This window comes from Rousettus aegyptiacus, unplaced genomic scaffold, assembly GCF_014176215.1.
Source record: "Rousettus aegyptiacus isolate mRouAeg1 unplaced genomic scaffold, mRouAeg1.p scaffold_m13_p_9, whole genome shotgun sequence".
Taxonomy (NCBI): Eukaryota; Metazoa; Chordata; class Mammalia; order Chiroptera; family Pteropodidae; genus Rousettus; species Rousettus aegyptiacus.
The window spans coordinates 32,690,058-32,706,386 of NW_023416312.1; the positions used below are offsets into that span (position 1 = coordinate 32,690,058).

Genomic DNA, 16,329 nt, shown 5'->3' on the forward strand with positions numbered 1-16,329 from the left:
ACTGGCCCAGCTCTGCTGCCTCCCATTAACCAGCCAAGGTAGGTGAGCTCTCAACCAACTTCCACACATTCATCTTCCATTGCCCAGGCTTCTCTAATGAAGCCCACTCAGGATCTCAACACCTTCCAGGTAAACCCGAAAATTTGAAGTCAGGGTTCTCAAACTGGGTTCCTCATTAAAATCACCTGCAAAACTTGAAAAATCATGGTACCCTGGTCGCACCCTAGACCCACTACATCAGAATCTCTGTGAATGATGCCCAGGCATATATGATTGTTAAAGCTTCCCAGATGATTCCAATATAAAGTCAAGATTGATAACCACTGTTAAGGCATCTTCTTCGAGTTCCAGCAGTCACACTCACACAATGGTTTCCACATTTTAGTATTCATAGGAACTTCTTAGAGCATTTATTAAAATTCAGATTTCTGGGAATCCAGAGTCTGCATTCTTAACAGTCACCACAGATAGTTTCACCATAAGTTATTAGCAGACCACATTTTCAGAAATGCGGCATTCAAAACAATATCGCATGAAAGTGGAATGGGAGCAGGAGGCTTCTGGCCCTTTAAGTACTAATTAAGAGACTTCCTTTAAAGCTGTGAAGTGGAGGAGACAAGGGCTGCTTTTTTTTATTCTAGTGGATAAGGTAAGGGAGCAGGTCCTGGAATGGACTTCTCCTTTTAAGTTACCTCAGCTTCCGAATAAGTGCTATCTTGTTCCTAGCCCTGGAGAGCAGGAGGGGCATGCACCCTTGTCCCACCTGCTTTTTCTATTTGTTTTGGTGCAAGGAGGTCAAGTTAGGAGACTTTGTTTGGTCCATAAGATCCTCCCAAACAAAGCAACATAGAGCCTGTCTGCCTTTCATTTTTTCTTGTCCTATCCTTTGTGGAACCAGGATGTGGTTACCTGTGTGAAAGGAAAGGGTCAGAGTGACATCCTTTGGGCTTAAGCTGGAATGTGTTGCTGAACACCAAGCCTTTCAAGATGGTCCTCCTCAGCATCCTTAGAATTCTTCTTTGGGGACTGGTGTTTTTTAAGGAAAACAGGGTCCAAATGGCAAATATAGGGCAGCCCTCTGCTGCTCTCCTAGCTGAGGCCCCTACCTTGCCCCTGATTCGGAAGCTGCTGGAAGAAGCCCCTCATGAGCAACAGAGAAAGCCAGAAGCCCTAGGGCATCCCATGCAGTACATGCTGGAGTTGTACCAGCGTTCAGCTGATGCACATGGGCACCCTAGGGAAAACCGCACCATTGGGGCCACCATGGTGAGGCTGGTGAGGCCCTTGGCCAATGTAGCAAGGCCTGTCAGAGGTGAGTTATTGTACCATATTGTCCTGAAAGGGAGAGAAATGGGGAGGAAGATTGTAGAGAAAATGGGATCTGTGAGTTTACTGTCAGGCCTCATTGCCTGGTGGGTAGGTTTTCTCAGCCTTGGTTTTCAAAGGATGACAAACTTGGGGAAAGCTGGCCTCAAGCCTGCTTCCCTTTAGGGCCCCAATTTAAGAATAGATTGCCTTGGGACTTACCTAAGGAATCTCTCCCTGGCCCCAGGGCAACCGAGTGATGTGTCAATGCCTATCTTTCAAAGAAAGTCTTGTTATATTACTGAAAACTGTAATTGAAAAATACCCATATACATTCTTGTGGAGGATTGTTTATATGTTTTATTCTTAGAAGGCAAAAAGTACAGGATGCTGAGTTGGGGAAATTTACAGGACCTCAGAAAGGACAGAAACAAGCTAATGTCTGAGGGTCTGTACACCTGGCTCAATGAGCAGCTGCTATTTTACTTAATGGCAGCTATCATTAGCTGTCATGGAGCAACTCGCCTAATTTTTAAAGATAAGAAAACTAAGACAGTGGGTGGCAAAGACAGGATTTGAGCTCAAGTCTGCCTGAGTCTAAAGTCTGTTCATAACTTCTCAAGTGTTTAAATGTACCCCACTATCTTTGTATACCAAGCAGTTTTTCTATTTAGACCATGCTGCTACTTTGAGTTTCTGGTACCAAATGTATTTCAGAATTATCTTTGCTACCATCATGCTTAAATTTGCTTTAAATATCTGCATTAGACACTGTTCCGGGACAGCAGTGGGCTCCTGAAGTGCAGGGCTCTCTAGGGAGTGCAGATGGCAATCAGCTTCAAGGAAATCTTGGAAAGATCAATATTGAGCCTTTGCTAGTCTTAGAAATGAAGACAGGGTTTACACTTCCTCCTTTGAGCAAAACAGCGAACATTCCCTAGCTAACCTTTACTGCGAACTTAATGTGCCAGGCATTGGGCAAAATATGAACATTATCTTCCCTAATCTTCACCACTACTATATGAGGTAGATACTATTAACATACCCATTTAATAGGTGAAGAAACTGAGGCTCCAAGTAACTTAATGTAATACAGCTAGTAATTTGTAGAACTGTGTATGAAACTTGGACTTTCAGGCTCTAGAGCCTGCACTTTTAATCACTTTGCTGTGCTTACTCCCTACAACAGATCTTAATTGAGCACCAGGCTGGGTTGTATATAAAGAGGCAGATAACTTCTTCCTTGACCTCTAGGAACTCCCACCATAATAGAATTGATAGATAAGTAATTACATAACAGTGTTACAGCATGACAAATGCTTTGAAAAAGATAAGCAATAGGGCTCCAAGATCTCCGAAGAAGAAATGGGTCACTGCTTAAGGCAAGGAAAGGGAAGGAGGGAGAAAGTCGGAAGGCCTCACTGAGGAGGTGGTATTTAAGTTGGACCTTGCAGAAAGCATAAGGAGACTATGCATAGAGATTAAAGAAAGAGAAAATATCTTGGTGTGGGTGGCGATTCCCTCAAATACTTATTCAGCACATACTAAGTGTTAAGCACTGTTCTAGGTGCAGGCATACAGGTGTGATCAAGATAGGCATGGTTCTCAAGATAAATAAGTAAACACAGATAATTGCAAATTATGGTAAGTGCTATCAAGAAATGAAATAGGTTGTTTTGATTTAAAAATAGCAAAGAAATCCTTTTATATAGGATTGCCAGGGAAGGCATCTTTGAAGAGGTGATATTTGAGCTGAGGTTTGTAAAATAAGAAGCTAGATATGAGTAGAGAGTTCTGATTTAGGCAGAGAAAACAACCTATGCAAAGACTTAGGGGTGGAAACAAGCTTGAAGATTAGAAGGAAGATGAGTATGACTGGAGCCTAGTGAGCATTGTGAAGAGTGGCAGGATATGAGGCTGGCGAGGAGCAGGGACTTGTAGGCCATTCTAAGGGATCTGGATTTCATCCCTAAGTGCAGCAGAAAGCTGTACAAATTAAGATTATACAGATGATGTCATGCTAGAAAAGAAGATGCCTAGAATTAGGCCAGTATTCTGGTCTAACATACTGGCAGAATTTAGGGACTCTGAAAAGGATCCAGAAATTGATGACAAGAGAGCAGAGTCTGATCTATCAGGAGATGACCCAGCTGAATTGAGCTTGCCTAGAGAGCTATGCCAGATTCAATCACACATGATGTGTGAGTCAGCCATTTCCTGAAGAGTTCTGAGCAGATTCTTCTGACTCTGATCCTTAGCAACCCCACCCTGTTTCAGGAAATATGTGATGTCAAAGTCTGAAAGGAAAGGGCAATTCCTCACCAGACAGCCTGCTAGAGGTTGGGTTGGATTCTTTTTCAGGCAAGGTGGGGCAGGCATATGGATGGATATCTTGGTAAGATTATTGTAGGATGGTAGTATGGGGGTAACTCAAGAAAGCAAATATAGGCCTAGCTTGAGCCTTGTGTGAATGATGTCCAGTGCCTCAAACTTGAGCATTCATTGGAACCTGAACTTAAAAAAAAATCCCGATACATGAAGACATTAAATAACTTCTATGTTGAAGGTCTCATGGCTGTTAAAGAATTCTGGGCTTGTGGATTCAGTGAAGGAAGGTTAGGTGAATAATATGTAAGTTAACATCAAATGTTTAGAGATAAGATTTTTGAAGATAAAAAAGGCTTTTTCCTGCAATGCCAGGTTTTTGTAATCTTTCCTCTTGACCTTTGCCAAGAGGGAGTAGAAGTTCAGAGCACTGCAGCACCGCCCCCTTCAAACCCTTTGGCCACTGGGTGTCAGTATTACAGTTTGGATTAAAACTCTTAATCACTAATAGACATGCAAGAAAAATATTTATATAACCCAGGTCTTGCTGAAATGATATTCAGAGGAATAGTGGTACAATGAATAGGGTAAATGAAACATTTCCAGTAATAAATAGAAAAAGGAGAGACTGAGGGTTAAGATCCAAGAAGGAATGGCTGCTCAAGAAGCAATTCTTAAAGTAGAAGGCAGAAATGGCAAAATAACTGTCCCCGCTAGAGATGGATAGACAAAAAAATTATGTTGTGACATCTTGGCTGTGGATTTAAATTGATGGCAGGCCACAACCTCTAATATTGGACCGTTACCCCAAAGCTGCATTTTATAGTGATATGACATGAGGACTCATTTTTAATTCATGCATGTCTCAATAATTCTCTTAATTGGTCACTTTTAATAGTCAACTAAAAATGTGATTGATCCTTTCCCATACATACAACATACACACAAAATAGTTCTATATTTGAGTTTTTTCCCTCATCCTAGTTCTGTGAGCAATCTAGAAATGAGACATAATTTGTCTTAAGGGAAACAGACTGGCTCAAATCTTGGTTCTACTACACACTGGCTGTGTGTCCTCTGGCATAGCTTCTCTGAGCCTCAATTTCCTTATCTGAAAAATTGGGATAATAACTAGCTCATAAGACTTGCATGTTAAAGAGCTAATGCATGTAAAACATATTAGTAAGTTCTCAATAAATGATGGCTATTATCATGATTTTGAGTTTTCTGGCTGCTTACAGCTGTCAGTGTGTACTGAGAAAGTTTGTGAGGGAGATTCAGGCTCAGAGATAAGTAGTTAATTCTCTGCTCTTGTTCCCTCTTATTTACGCAGGCCCCTGGCATATACAGACACTGGACTTTTCTCTGAGACTAAACCAGGTAGCATACCAACTAGTCAGAGCCACTGTGGTTTACCGCCATCAACTCCACCTAGCCGGCTTCTACCTCTCCTGCCATGTGGAGCCCTGGGTCCAGAAAAGCCCAACCAAACGCTTTCCGTCCTTGGAAGGAGGTTCCCCAATGCCTTCCCTGATATCCAGAGCTTGGACAGAGATGGATATCACACAACACGTTCAGCAAAGGCCCTGGAATCACAAGGGGCTCAGGGTTCTACGACTCCGCTTCATGTGTCAACAGCAAAATGGTGGTGAGAGTCTTGAGCTCCTGTGGCATGGCACCTCATCCTTGGACACTGCCTTCTTGTTACTTTACTTCAATGACACTTATAAAAGTGTTCAGAAGGCCAAACTTCTTCCCAAAGGCCTTGAAGAATTTATGGAAAAGGACTCTTCTCTTCTCTTGCAGAGGGCCCGGAGAGCAGGCAATATCTCATCTAAGATTCCTGGCCCCTCCCAGGAGCATGATGGGCCAAAAAGTAACCAGTGTTCCCTCCACCATTTCCAAGTCAGTTTCCATCAACTGGGCTTAGATCACTGGATCATTGCTCCCAATCTCTATACCCCAAACTACTGTAAGGGTGCCTGCCCTCGGGTACTACACTATGGTCTCAATTCTCCCAATCACGCCGTCATCCAGAACCTTGTCAATGAGCTAGTGGATCAGAGTGTCCCTCAGCCCTCCTGTGTCCCTTATAAGTATGTTCCCATTAGCATTCTTCTGGTTGAGGCAAATGGGAGTATCTTGTACAAGGAGTATAAGGATATGATTGCCCAGTCCTGCACATGTAGGTGATAGCACAGGTACAGGTAGCTCAGGTTTCCTAAGAAATTGAAGTAGGGTTTAAAATAAATATCAATGTTAAAGCTGTGAATGATCCTCTACCTAACCTATGGGTTCTATTCCTTGCCTTAAGTGGTATTGTTTAAGTCTCTTCACCCCTTTATGAGTTCTTTGCTTTATAAAAACAGCTCTGATACCAAATAGTACATTTTGACCACTGGTCAGAGCCCTTAATGCTTGAGTAAGATGTTTCTTTGAAGATGCCCTCCCTGTTTTCTTGTCTTTTTATTGTGATTTTTGTTAAAGTCACCAGTCCATGATGGTAGAACTTTAGGAATTGTCCCACCAAGACCTGGGAAAGGTAGAATCTTCCTACTGTCCATCTTCTGAGGCCCTCTAGATTTGGGGTGAAGAAAGCAACTTGAGATTTTATATTATTTACCTCTTATATCCTGGAAACTAGTGTCTAATCAGAAAGACTGCCTGCTGCTGTGCTTGGATTAGAAAACTTTTAGACAATCTCCATAAAATTTTGGGGGGAGACAAAAGAAAGGGACACTTTTTTCTAAACTATCAGGAGTTTTCTTCTCAACCTCTGACCCTAAGAAATGTATCTAGAATTCCTTCCTACCCTAGGGTGGGGAAAACAGACTTTAATAAGACCAATAGGGAAACGAGTATGGGGTTGTCTGAGATGAAATCACTTCAAAACTACCCACATCTATGGTAAAGAGAAAGAAAGGGAAAGCTGTCATTGCTAATTAAGATATGTATAGGGGAGTTATTTTAATCTTTCTATGCAACAATAGGTTTTGCAGGGTACTTTCTAATTTTATATAACACTTAAACCCCTGTTCATTATTCCACAAAGAAAGCTCCTCGGTGGCTCAGGCTAGGAGTTGGCCTGGATTTGGGTGGAAAAAGTAGAAGGCTGCAGTCAGAAAGCTTGAAGAGCTGTGGGGGAAGGGTGAAGTGTGCTGAGGCCTGGGACTGACTTCATTCTGGGATTGCTGTTTGTGCACACTAAATTTGGCTCTGAGCATGGGTCTCTAGGTGGGAAATGAGCTTGCTATCTTGGAAGGCATGGAGTTCTACCTTGGACTACATGATCCTTGTAGTGTGACTCTTTTCTACTTCTATGCTGTATTGAAGAAATGGGAACTGAGCTGTGTTACAAATAAATCATTTGTTAAGAGAATCTTGAATGTCTTGGGGATTGGGAGAAGAGTAGGTGGAAGAAATTAGTTTCCTTTGTTCCCTTTAGCTATGACCAGGAGCTGAATCTTAATCTTCAAGGGTGGGGCTAGAGGTTCCTCTGAAGTTCTCTTAAAGCAGCCTTGGATCCCCAAGGGACCTTCTTGAAGACCTCCAGTAAGGTTTTTCCTTACCCAGCTGTTCTTTGACTAGTCTTACGGTGGTTTTCAGTGGGATGGGACTGATATGGGGTGGGTGCATGTTTTCTCCAGCTGTAAATCTCTCTTTTACCTATCCATTATAAATTAATTCATGATTTCCTTTTCAATTATTGGTTCCAGCTAGGTTGAACATCTTACATGTCTATAAAGACGCACATTATTCTGCCTGATAATAGAATGTTATTTAACATACTTTTATCCATCTATCTTCCTTATTGTATCTAGGAATCACCTCAAGCATTTCTCTTCCTCTACTCAATGCCTCCATGGTACCCCAGGCTCAGGTATGTGCCCCCCTACAATATGCTCACGTGGCACTATTTGCTTTTCTTTCACACACTCAAGTGTAACTGTCTTTTTTTTGCTGAAAGATGGAGTTCGACTGTTTTACCCATTTCTATATTACTGGAGCCTGGCATATAGTGCATCCTTGGTGGATACAAACACAGGACAGTGACGCTTTTCTTTTTAGTGAGGTACACATTCTTCCTGAGTTGAAATAGTTCAATGTTTACATATTTCATTAATTTTCCATTGGAATAAGTATATTTTGTATATAAAGTAAGATTATTAATTTTTGCCTCATTATTTCAAAATCACGATTCAAATTAGAATGTGACAGCTGTGTTCTTGAGTAGGCAGTTTATGGAGTCATTATATATGCTGCAAGTCAACATGAGAGAGTAAATGTGCCTTTCCAGTCCAGCCACTATTTGTGGTAGGTACAAATACCTCACAGGCCTGAAGACACTTTGGTCATAGGACCAGATTCCGAGTTCAGCATCTCAGTGTTCTTTGGGATTTTCAGAAAATCATGGACTCCTAGGCTTGTGAGTCCTGAATACATCTTAAATTTAATCTGTTTATGGAGGGCTTGGGATTAATTGACCCCACTATCCATTAAGCCCTGAGTTGTCAGAATATCTAAAGAAAACACTGGCAGGATGAGATTAATTGTGGCTGATGTTATGTATTCTTTCTTGAAATATTGCTTTCAGCTCAGCACCTTTTCTCAAGTCCAAAGGAAAAGATCTATACCTCAAACCTTCTTCTTGGAGAAAAGAGGTAGGCTTGCTGGTGGAGGAGGGTGTGTGGATGAGAGTCCATCTGCCCAGGTGGGTGGAGAGAAATGATTATTTGGTCCAGAAACGGAAAGCAGGGAGCAAAATCTACCTTGTCCCAGTTCTTTCAGTGACGAGGCCAGAACTTAATTCAATATATGGGGGCAAAAGGACCAAGCATTTAATGTTGTTTCTGACCATGGAGCTCTATTGCATTTACCTTGGTAGTATGTTACATCTAATTCTGGACAAAGTCGGGAAGCAAATAAGATTTTTTTTCAGTTCCACCAAATATTTGGGTGCCTAATTTTGTGAAAGGTTTTATATGTTTTCACTTAATTCTCCTAACAGCATTATAAAGTAGAAGGTATTAGCTCTATTTAAAAAAAATAATTATTTACTGAGATATAATTCACGTACCATAAAAGCTACCATTTTAGGTGTTCGATTCAGAGATTTTTAGTATATTCTCAGACATGCAAAAATCACTACACTCGATTTCATCACAAAAAGAAACCCTATACCTATTAGCAGTTAATCTCAATTTCCCCACCCAACCCAGGCCATGGCAACCATTAATCTACTTTTTCTATGGCTTATGAATGTTTATTTATGTATGTCAAAATATACAATTTTTAGCTTTTCGTGACTGTCTTCTTAAACTTAGCATAGTCCTTTCAAGGTTCACCTGTGTTGTTCCTTCCTTTTTATTGCCAAATAAAATTGTAGAATATACATTTTGTGTATCCATTTACTAGTTTATGGGCATTTGAGTTACTAATATACTATTTTTTGGCTATTGTGAATAATGCTGTCATGAATGTAAATGCGGACATTTTTGTTTGGACATATATTTTCAATCATCTTGTGTGTATACCTAAGAGTAGTAATGCTGATTCATAGGGTAATTATGTTTAACATTTTGAGAAACTGCTATATTTTGTTTTGTTTTTTGTTTTTCAAAGTGGCTGCACCATCTTGTAATCTGGGATGCATAAGAGTTTCAATTTCTCCACATCCTCAATACTTGTTATTGTCTATCTTAATTATTTTAGCCATATTAGTGGAGATGAAGAGGTATTGCATTGTGGTTTTGGTTGTATTTACCTAATGACTAATGATATTGAACATCTTTCCATGTGTTTATTTGCAACTTGCATATCTTCTTTAGATAAATGTCTATTCAAGTCATTTTCCCAGTTTTTAATTGAGTTGTTTCTCATTGATTTGTAGAAGTTCTTGATATATACTGTATGTTAGTCCCTTTATCAGATGTATAATTTGCAAATATTTTCTCTGATTCTGTGGGTTGCCTTTTAACTTTATTGATGGTGCCCTTTGAAACACAAAAGTTTTTAATTTGGAAGAAATTTAATTCATCTGTTTTTATTTTTTGTTGTTTTGTTTCTGGCATCTAAAAAAACATTGAATAAGCCGAGGTCATGAGGATTTATACCTATGTCTTTTTCTAAGAGTTTTTATGGTTTTAGTTGTAACATTTAGGTGTTTAATCCATTTTAGTTAATTTTTACATATGGCATGAGGTAAATGTTTAACTTCATTCATTTTTATATAGATATCCAGTTGTCACAGCACCATTTGTTGAAAAGACTAATCTTTCCCCCATTTAATTGTCTTGCCACCCTTGTCAAAATTGACCATAAATATAAAGATTTATTTCTAGACATTCAGTTTTGTTCCATTGATCTATATGTCTGTTTTTATGCTAGTACAACACTATCTTGATAATTGTAGCTTTCTGTAAGTTATGTAATTGAAAAATTGGATTCTTCCAAATATTTTCTTCTATACAAAGATTGTTTAGACTATTCTGGGTCACTTATGTTTTCATATGAATTTTATAATCAGCTTTTCAATTTATGAAAAAATACCGAGTTTTCGTGATTAGGGACTGCATTAAATAGGTAGATAAGTTTGTGTACTATTTCCATCTTAACATTATTAAGTCTTCTGATCTGTAAACATGTGATGTCTTTTTATTTATTTAAGACTTCTTTAATTTATTCAAAATGTTTTGTCATTTTTCAGTATGTCTTACATTTTAAATTCCTAAGTTTTTAGTTCTTTTTGACGCTATTGTAAAATAATATTTTTTTAAATTTAATTAATTGCTAATATATAGAAATACAATTCATTTTTGTATATTCAACTTGTACCCTGCAATCTTGCTGAACTCATTTATTAGCCATATTATTTGTATTTCTTAAGACTTTCTTCTTTCTTTCAATCTGTATGCTTTTTTTGACCTAATTATTGAGCCAGAACTTTCAATATAATGTTGAATACAAGTAGTAAGAAAAGCGGACATCTTTGTCTTGTTCCCAAACTTAAGGAGAAAACTTTTAGTCTTTTACCAACAAGTTGAACATTAGCTGTGGTTTTTCATAGATGCCTGACTTCAATATTCATTTTAAAGCTACAGAAATCAATACAGTGTAGTATTGGTGAAAGAATAAAAAACAGATCAATAGAATAGAGAGTCCCAAAATAGACCCACAGAAATTTAGTCAACTGATATTTGACCAAAATGCAAAGGCAATTCAATGAATAAAGGATAATCTTTTCAACAAATGGTTTTGGAATAATTGGACAACCACTTGTAAAAAATAAATCTAGATTAAGACCTTATAACTGTCACAAAAATTAATTGGAAATGAATCATAGATATCTGTCAAACTACAAAACTTCTAAAAGACAGTCTAGGTAACCTTTGGTTAGGTGACTTTTTTTCCTATATTTTATTTTTTAGGGCATTTGATACATCATTTAATATTGGCTTGAATAAGTAATTCATTTTACATTTGTAGAAACAAAGGTTTCTGAAGACTTGTCCAAGGTCACAAAAGCATACCAAGTGAGCTGGTAGTCAGATCATAACCCAAATCTGTCTGATACCTGGTGATGAATTTTTAGATGTAATACCAAAAGCCTAGTCTAAGAAAGAAAAAACTGGAAGGTTACAATTTGTTAAAAGTAAAACTTCTGCTCTGCAAAAGATACTGTTAAGAGAATATAAAGATAAACCACAGACTGGAAGGAAATATTTGCAAAGCACATATTAGATAATTAACTTATACCTGAAACATACAAAGAACACTTAAAGTTCAACAAGAAAACAACCTGCCAATGTCACCCCAATAAATTTAATGAAAAGACGAAACCAATTAAAAATGGCCATAATATATGAACATACACCTCACCAAAGAAGGCATATACATTTCAAAAAATATATGAAAAGATGTTCCACATGTATCATTAAAACAATAAGATATCTCTGCACACCTATTAGAATATTAAAAACCAAAATACTGACAGCACTAATTGCTGGTGGAAATGCAGAATGATACAGCCCCTTTGGAAGACAATCTGACAGTTTCTTGCAAAGTTAAACATGGTCTCACCATATGACCTAGCAGTCACACTCCTTGTTATTCATTTAAATGACAATAAATGTTATTTATTAAAAAGTTATGTCCATACGAAAACCTGTACATGAATGTTTATAGCAACTTTATTCATAACTACCCAAACTTGGAAGCAACCAAGATGTCCTTTAATAGCTAAATGGATAAACAAATTGGTACATGTATATAATGGAATATTATTCAGCAATAAAAAAGAAATGAGCTATAGAGTCATGAAAGATATGGAGGAATTCTAAATGTATATAAGTGGAGGAAACCAGTCTGAGAAGACTATGTACTATATAATTTTATTCATATGACATTCAGGAAAAGGCAAAACTATAGAGACAGTAAAAAGATCAGTGATTGTACCACATCTTCTTTATCCAATCATCTATTGACAGGCACTTAGGTTGCTTCCATATCTTAGCTATTGTAAGTAATGCCGCAGTGAACATAGCGGTGCTTATTTCTTTTCTAATTAGTGTTTTGGATTTCTTTGAATACAATGAAATATTACTCAGGCATAAAAAATGAAATCTTAACATTTGCAACAACATGGATGAGCCTAGAGGGTATTATTCTAAGTGAAATAAGTCAGACAGAGAGAGACAAATGCCATATGATCTCACTTATATGTGAAATCTGAAAAAAATAATAAACTAGAAACAGACTCATAGATACAGAGAACAAACTGATGGTTGCCAGGGGGAGAAGGGGTGAAGGGGCTAGGTAAGAAGCTGAAAGTATAAAGTACAAATTAGTAGTTACAAAATAGTCATGGAGATGTGAAGTACAGCATAGGGAATATAGTCAATAATATTGTAATAACTATATATAGTGGCACGTAGGTATTAGACTTACTAGGGGTGATCACTTCATAAATCATATAAATATCTAACTACTATGCTATACACTTAAAACTAATGTAGTATTGAATATCATTTATAATTGAAAAAAAAGATCAGTGATTGCCACCAATTCAAAAGGAAGGAAGGAGGAATGACTACATGGAACATCAGGGATTTTTAGGACAGTGAAACTTTTCTGTGTGATACTATAATGGTAGATACATGCATTATGTATTTGCCAAAACCCATAGAATGTACAACTGAAAGGGTGCAGCCTCATATAAACAATGGACTTTAGTAAATAACAATGCGTCTATATTGGAAGAGGAAGGAACAGTAATATATGGGAACTCTCTAATTTCTCCTACATTTTTTTCTCTAAACTCAAAACTACTCTAAAAAATACAATCAAAAAATATATATAAAGCTTTTTCATAGGGCAATATCTGAGACAGGTCAAATAATGAGTCCTGTGAGTGGTTGTTTCCAAGAACTGCCAGGTCATGTTGTGACTATTCTCTGGGAATAAGGGGGGACATGTTGGGGACCAGTCTTTTCCCTCCGGTGGCTGCTAGGCTACTAATTTTCACAACTGCCGTAGTTTCCAGGGTGTTATTTTTCAAGGCTACTGTAAAGCCAGGGAAAAGGGGGTTGGAATAGGACAAGTTAAAATGCCAAAAAGCTCACTGTTTTCACAGAGGTTGAGCCATTTTTATTGAATAAGTGCTCTTTGGATTGCTGCAAGCCTTTGGATCATTCCAAAGTTTTGAAAAAGTTTTTTTTTTAATTTATTTAATTTTAGTTTCAAGTATACAGTACATTGGTTAGACATTTATATAATTTATAAAACTATTCCCCTGATTGCTCTTTCTCTCCTATGGCTCTCCACCTAGCCATTACATTAATGTTAACTGTATTCTCTTTGTTGTGCTCCTCATCCCCATGACCATCTATCAACTACTAATTTGTACCTCTTTAGCCCTTCACCACATTCTCCTAGCCACTCAACCCCTCTCCCCTCTGGCTGTCATCAGATTGTCCTCTATATTTATGAGTCTGTTTTTGATTAGCTTGTTCTTTTTGTTCCTTAGATTCTGCATATAAGTGAAACCATATGGTATTTATCTTTCTCTTACTGGTTTTGTTCAACATAATAACCTTTAGGCCCATCCATGTTGTTGCAAATGATAGGATTTCATTTTCTTAATGGCTGAATAATATTCCATTGTATATATGAACCATAACTTCTTTATCCAGTCATCTGTTGCTGGGCATTTAGGTTGCTTCCATAGCTTGGCTATTGTAAATTGTACTGCCATGAACATAGAGGTGCACAGATCTTTACAAATTATTGTTTTGGTTTTCTTTGGATAAATACCCAGAAGTGCAATTGCTGTTGATTTTGATAATTTTTAAAAATTAATTTAATTTTTTATGACATTGGTTAATGAAATCCAATAAGTTTCATCTGTACACTTTAACAGTAAGACATATTACACTGTATATTCACCTCCCATAGTTTGATTTCTTTCTGTCACTACATAATTGATCCCCTTTACCCCATTGATAACTATTTTTAAGTGTTCTTATTGATTTTATTGAGAAGTTGATTTTTGAAGGTCTTTGATTCACCATTCTTCAAGTGCTCTTCTATTAGCCCTATTTCACTAAGACTTGTCCCAGAGATGCATAGCTTCATGTCTTCTCTACTCATTCATTTATTCAACAGATATAAATGGAGTTTCCCAGATAATAGGCTACTTCTCATCATCCTATAAAGTTTTAAATAGACTTAGAAACCAGTGTTTATATACTTATATACATATCTGCATATGTATACATATACCCCACACTCCATGTTATCTATCCATCTAACTATCCAACCATCTATTCATCCATATACCCATCCATCTATTCCACGTGCAATTATATTTACAAGTAGACTTCATTGCTAGAGTTTATTTGCAAGTAGAGTTAATGTGGAGGAAAAAAAGCTTTTATTGCCTAACCAAATGCCTTTATCACTTTCTTATCATTGTAGATTTGAGTGCTTTTATGTTCAAAGAGCGGAAAGATGATCTTGAATCTAGTGTTTTATCTGACTCTGAGAGCACCAACAGAAAAATATCAGAGAAAGCAAGATGGGAGGATGTTTGGGTCAGAGAGGCAGAGGCAAAGGAATTCTCACACACCAGAAAAGTATCAAATATTTGAGCGATAAGAGGTGCAATCTCAAGAGTGGGTGTGGATTGATTACAGAGTATAAGGGTGTTAGTAACTGTACTACTTTTCACCAAAATGACAGAGGTTCCATTATCAGCCAGGATTCTTTTCTGGCACTACCTATATATTGCATCTTACTGGAATCATGCTATGTTTTGCTGCTACTACTGCTGCTTGCACCTCCGCTGGTAACTCTGGTAGAACTTCACAGTGCTAAGACTCAGGAGGTAGATGAGATAGGAGATGAGCATTAGATTGAGTCTAATTTCTCCTTTTTCCTTTTTTTGCAGATCTTTACTTCCCCAACTGAAGATACAGTTGTTTTGAAGCTGTGATGAAACCACTAAAGAATATGGGTCTGCCAATTATCTATAGCTAGAATGACTATTCTAGAGAGTACTTTATGGTAAGCCTGTTGGGATTGCCTGCACTTAGACCATAGAATGTGTAACCGAATACTGTAGGTGAGAGCTTTCTCACACTCTTTGCCTAGTCACAGATAAAGTGCCTAGTGCCAAGATTCCCAGGGTCTAGGTGACCCTCTCCCTTGTCTTTCTAGGAATTGCTGCTGTGTAGTCACAAACTTTGGGGCTGACACATGGACAAAGTAGATATAAAAGCATGAAGGGAAATAAAGCCACTTGTGCTAATAAATTCATTTGCTATGCTTTATTTATGCATCAATAGACCTAAATAATTCCTAGAATTATTGATTTTTTGGCTACTTCATATTTTATTGTACCTTGCAGAAAAATATATTCTGGGTATGACTGGGAATGATATGAGGATAAGAAGAAAGAGTAAACCACTAGTCCCTATAGTCTGTGCCCATTTGCCATAGAACAATCCTATTTATTTTTTAGTAGCAGTAGGATCCCATTAGGACAGCATTGAAATGAATAGAAGATGGCTCTGACCTTGGATAGTTCAGTGTCAGAAGGTGGAAGAATTTTTTTTTCTCCATACCACCCTCCACCCCAAACATACACATGAGCATTGTATCTGTCAGCAGCTGAGCAGCACAGAGAGGAAGAAGTGCTGTGGTTCCTATGGAAATTCCATAGACCTATACACTTAACATTAACCCATAAATGTCCCCATTACATGGGAATGCAGAGCCCTTCCATCACACTCCAGAACTCTCTGCCTTTCAAGGCATATCTCCAAATGTGATGAGTGTTTGCCCACTTTGGATATAGAATTTGGAATTGACAGATCTTTCCTTTCTGCACTTGAAAAATGTGCTAGTTCTTTCTGGCCCCCATGGTTTATGATGAGATATCCAAAGTTACTTGAATCATTTTTTCCATATATATAATGGGTCACCTTTCTCTATTTTCAAGATTTTTTCTTTGTCTTTCATTTTTGGCAATTTGATTAGGATTCTTCTGGGCATGAATTTATTTTGTTTATCTTATCTGGGGATGATTCGGCTACTTTAATTGGTAGATTTGTATCTTTGCCAAACTTGGGAAATTCTATGCCATATTTCCTCAATTTTTTTTAGCAGTACATTCCTTTTCCTTTCTTTCTTAGGCTCTAT

The 16,329-nt window shown here is 37.7% G+C and overlaps 1 protein-coding gene across 2 annotated transcripts; it reads left to right on the plus strand.

Moving 5' to 3' along the window:
- Positions 1-711: 711 nt before the first annotated feature.
- On the plus strand, positions 712-15,349 carry BMP15 (bone morphogenetic protein 15). Of its 2 annotated transcripts, XM_016153394.2 has the most exons (5): positions 712-1,312; positions 4,964-5,278; positions 7,452-7,510; positions 8,225-8,291; positions 15,077-15,349. In XM_016153394.2, the coding sequence occupies exons 1-5, from the start codon at positions 988-990 to the stop codon at positions 15,094-15,096; spliced, it is 786 nt and encodes a 261-aa protein (XP_016008880.2). In that variant the 5' UTR covers positions 712-987; the 3' UTR covers positions 15,097-15,349. The 2 variants fall into 2 exon arrangements, with proteins under 2 accessions (XP_016008880.2, XP_016008878.1); XM_016153392.2 differs by lacking the exons at positions 7,452-7,510; positions 8,225-8,291; positions 15,077-15,349 and having other exon boundaries at positions 4,964-7,419.
- The last annotated feature ends 980 nt before the right edge of the window (positions 15,350-16,329 follow it).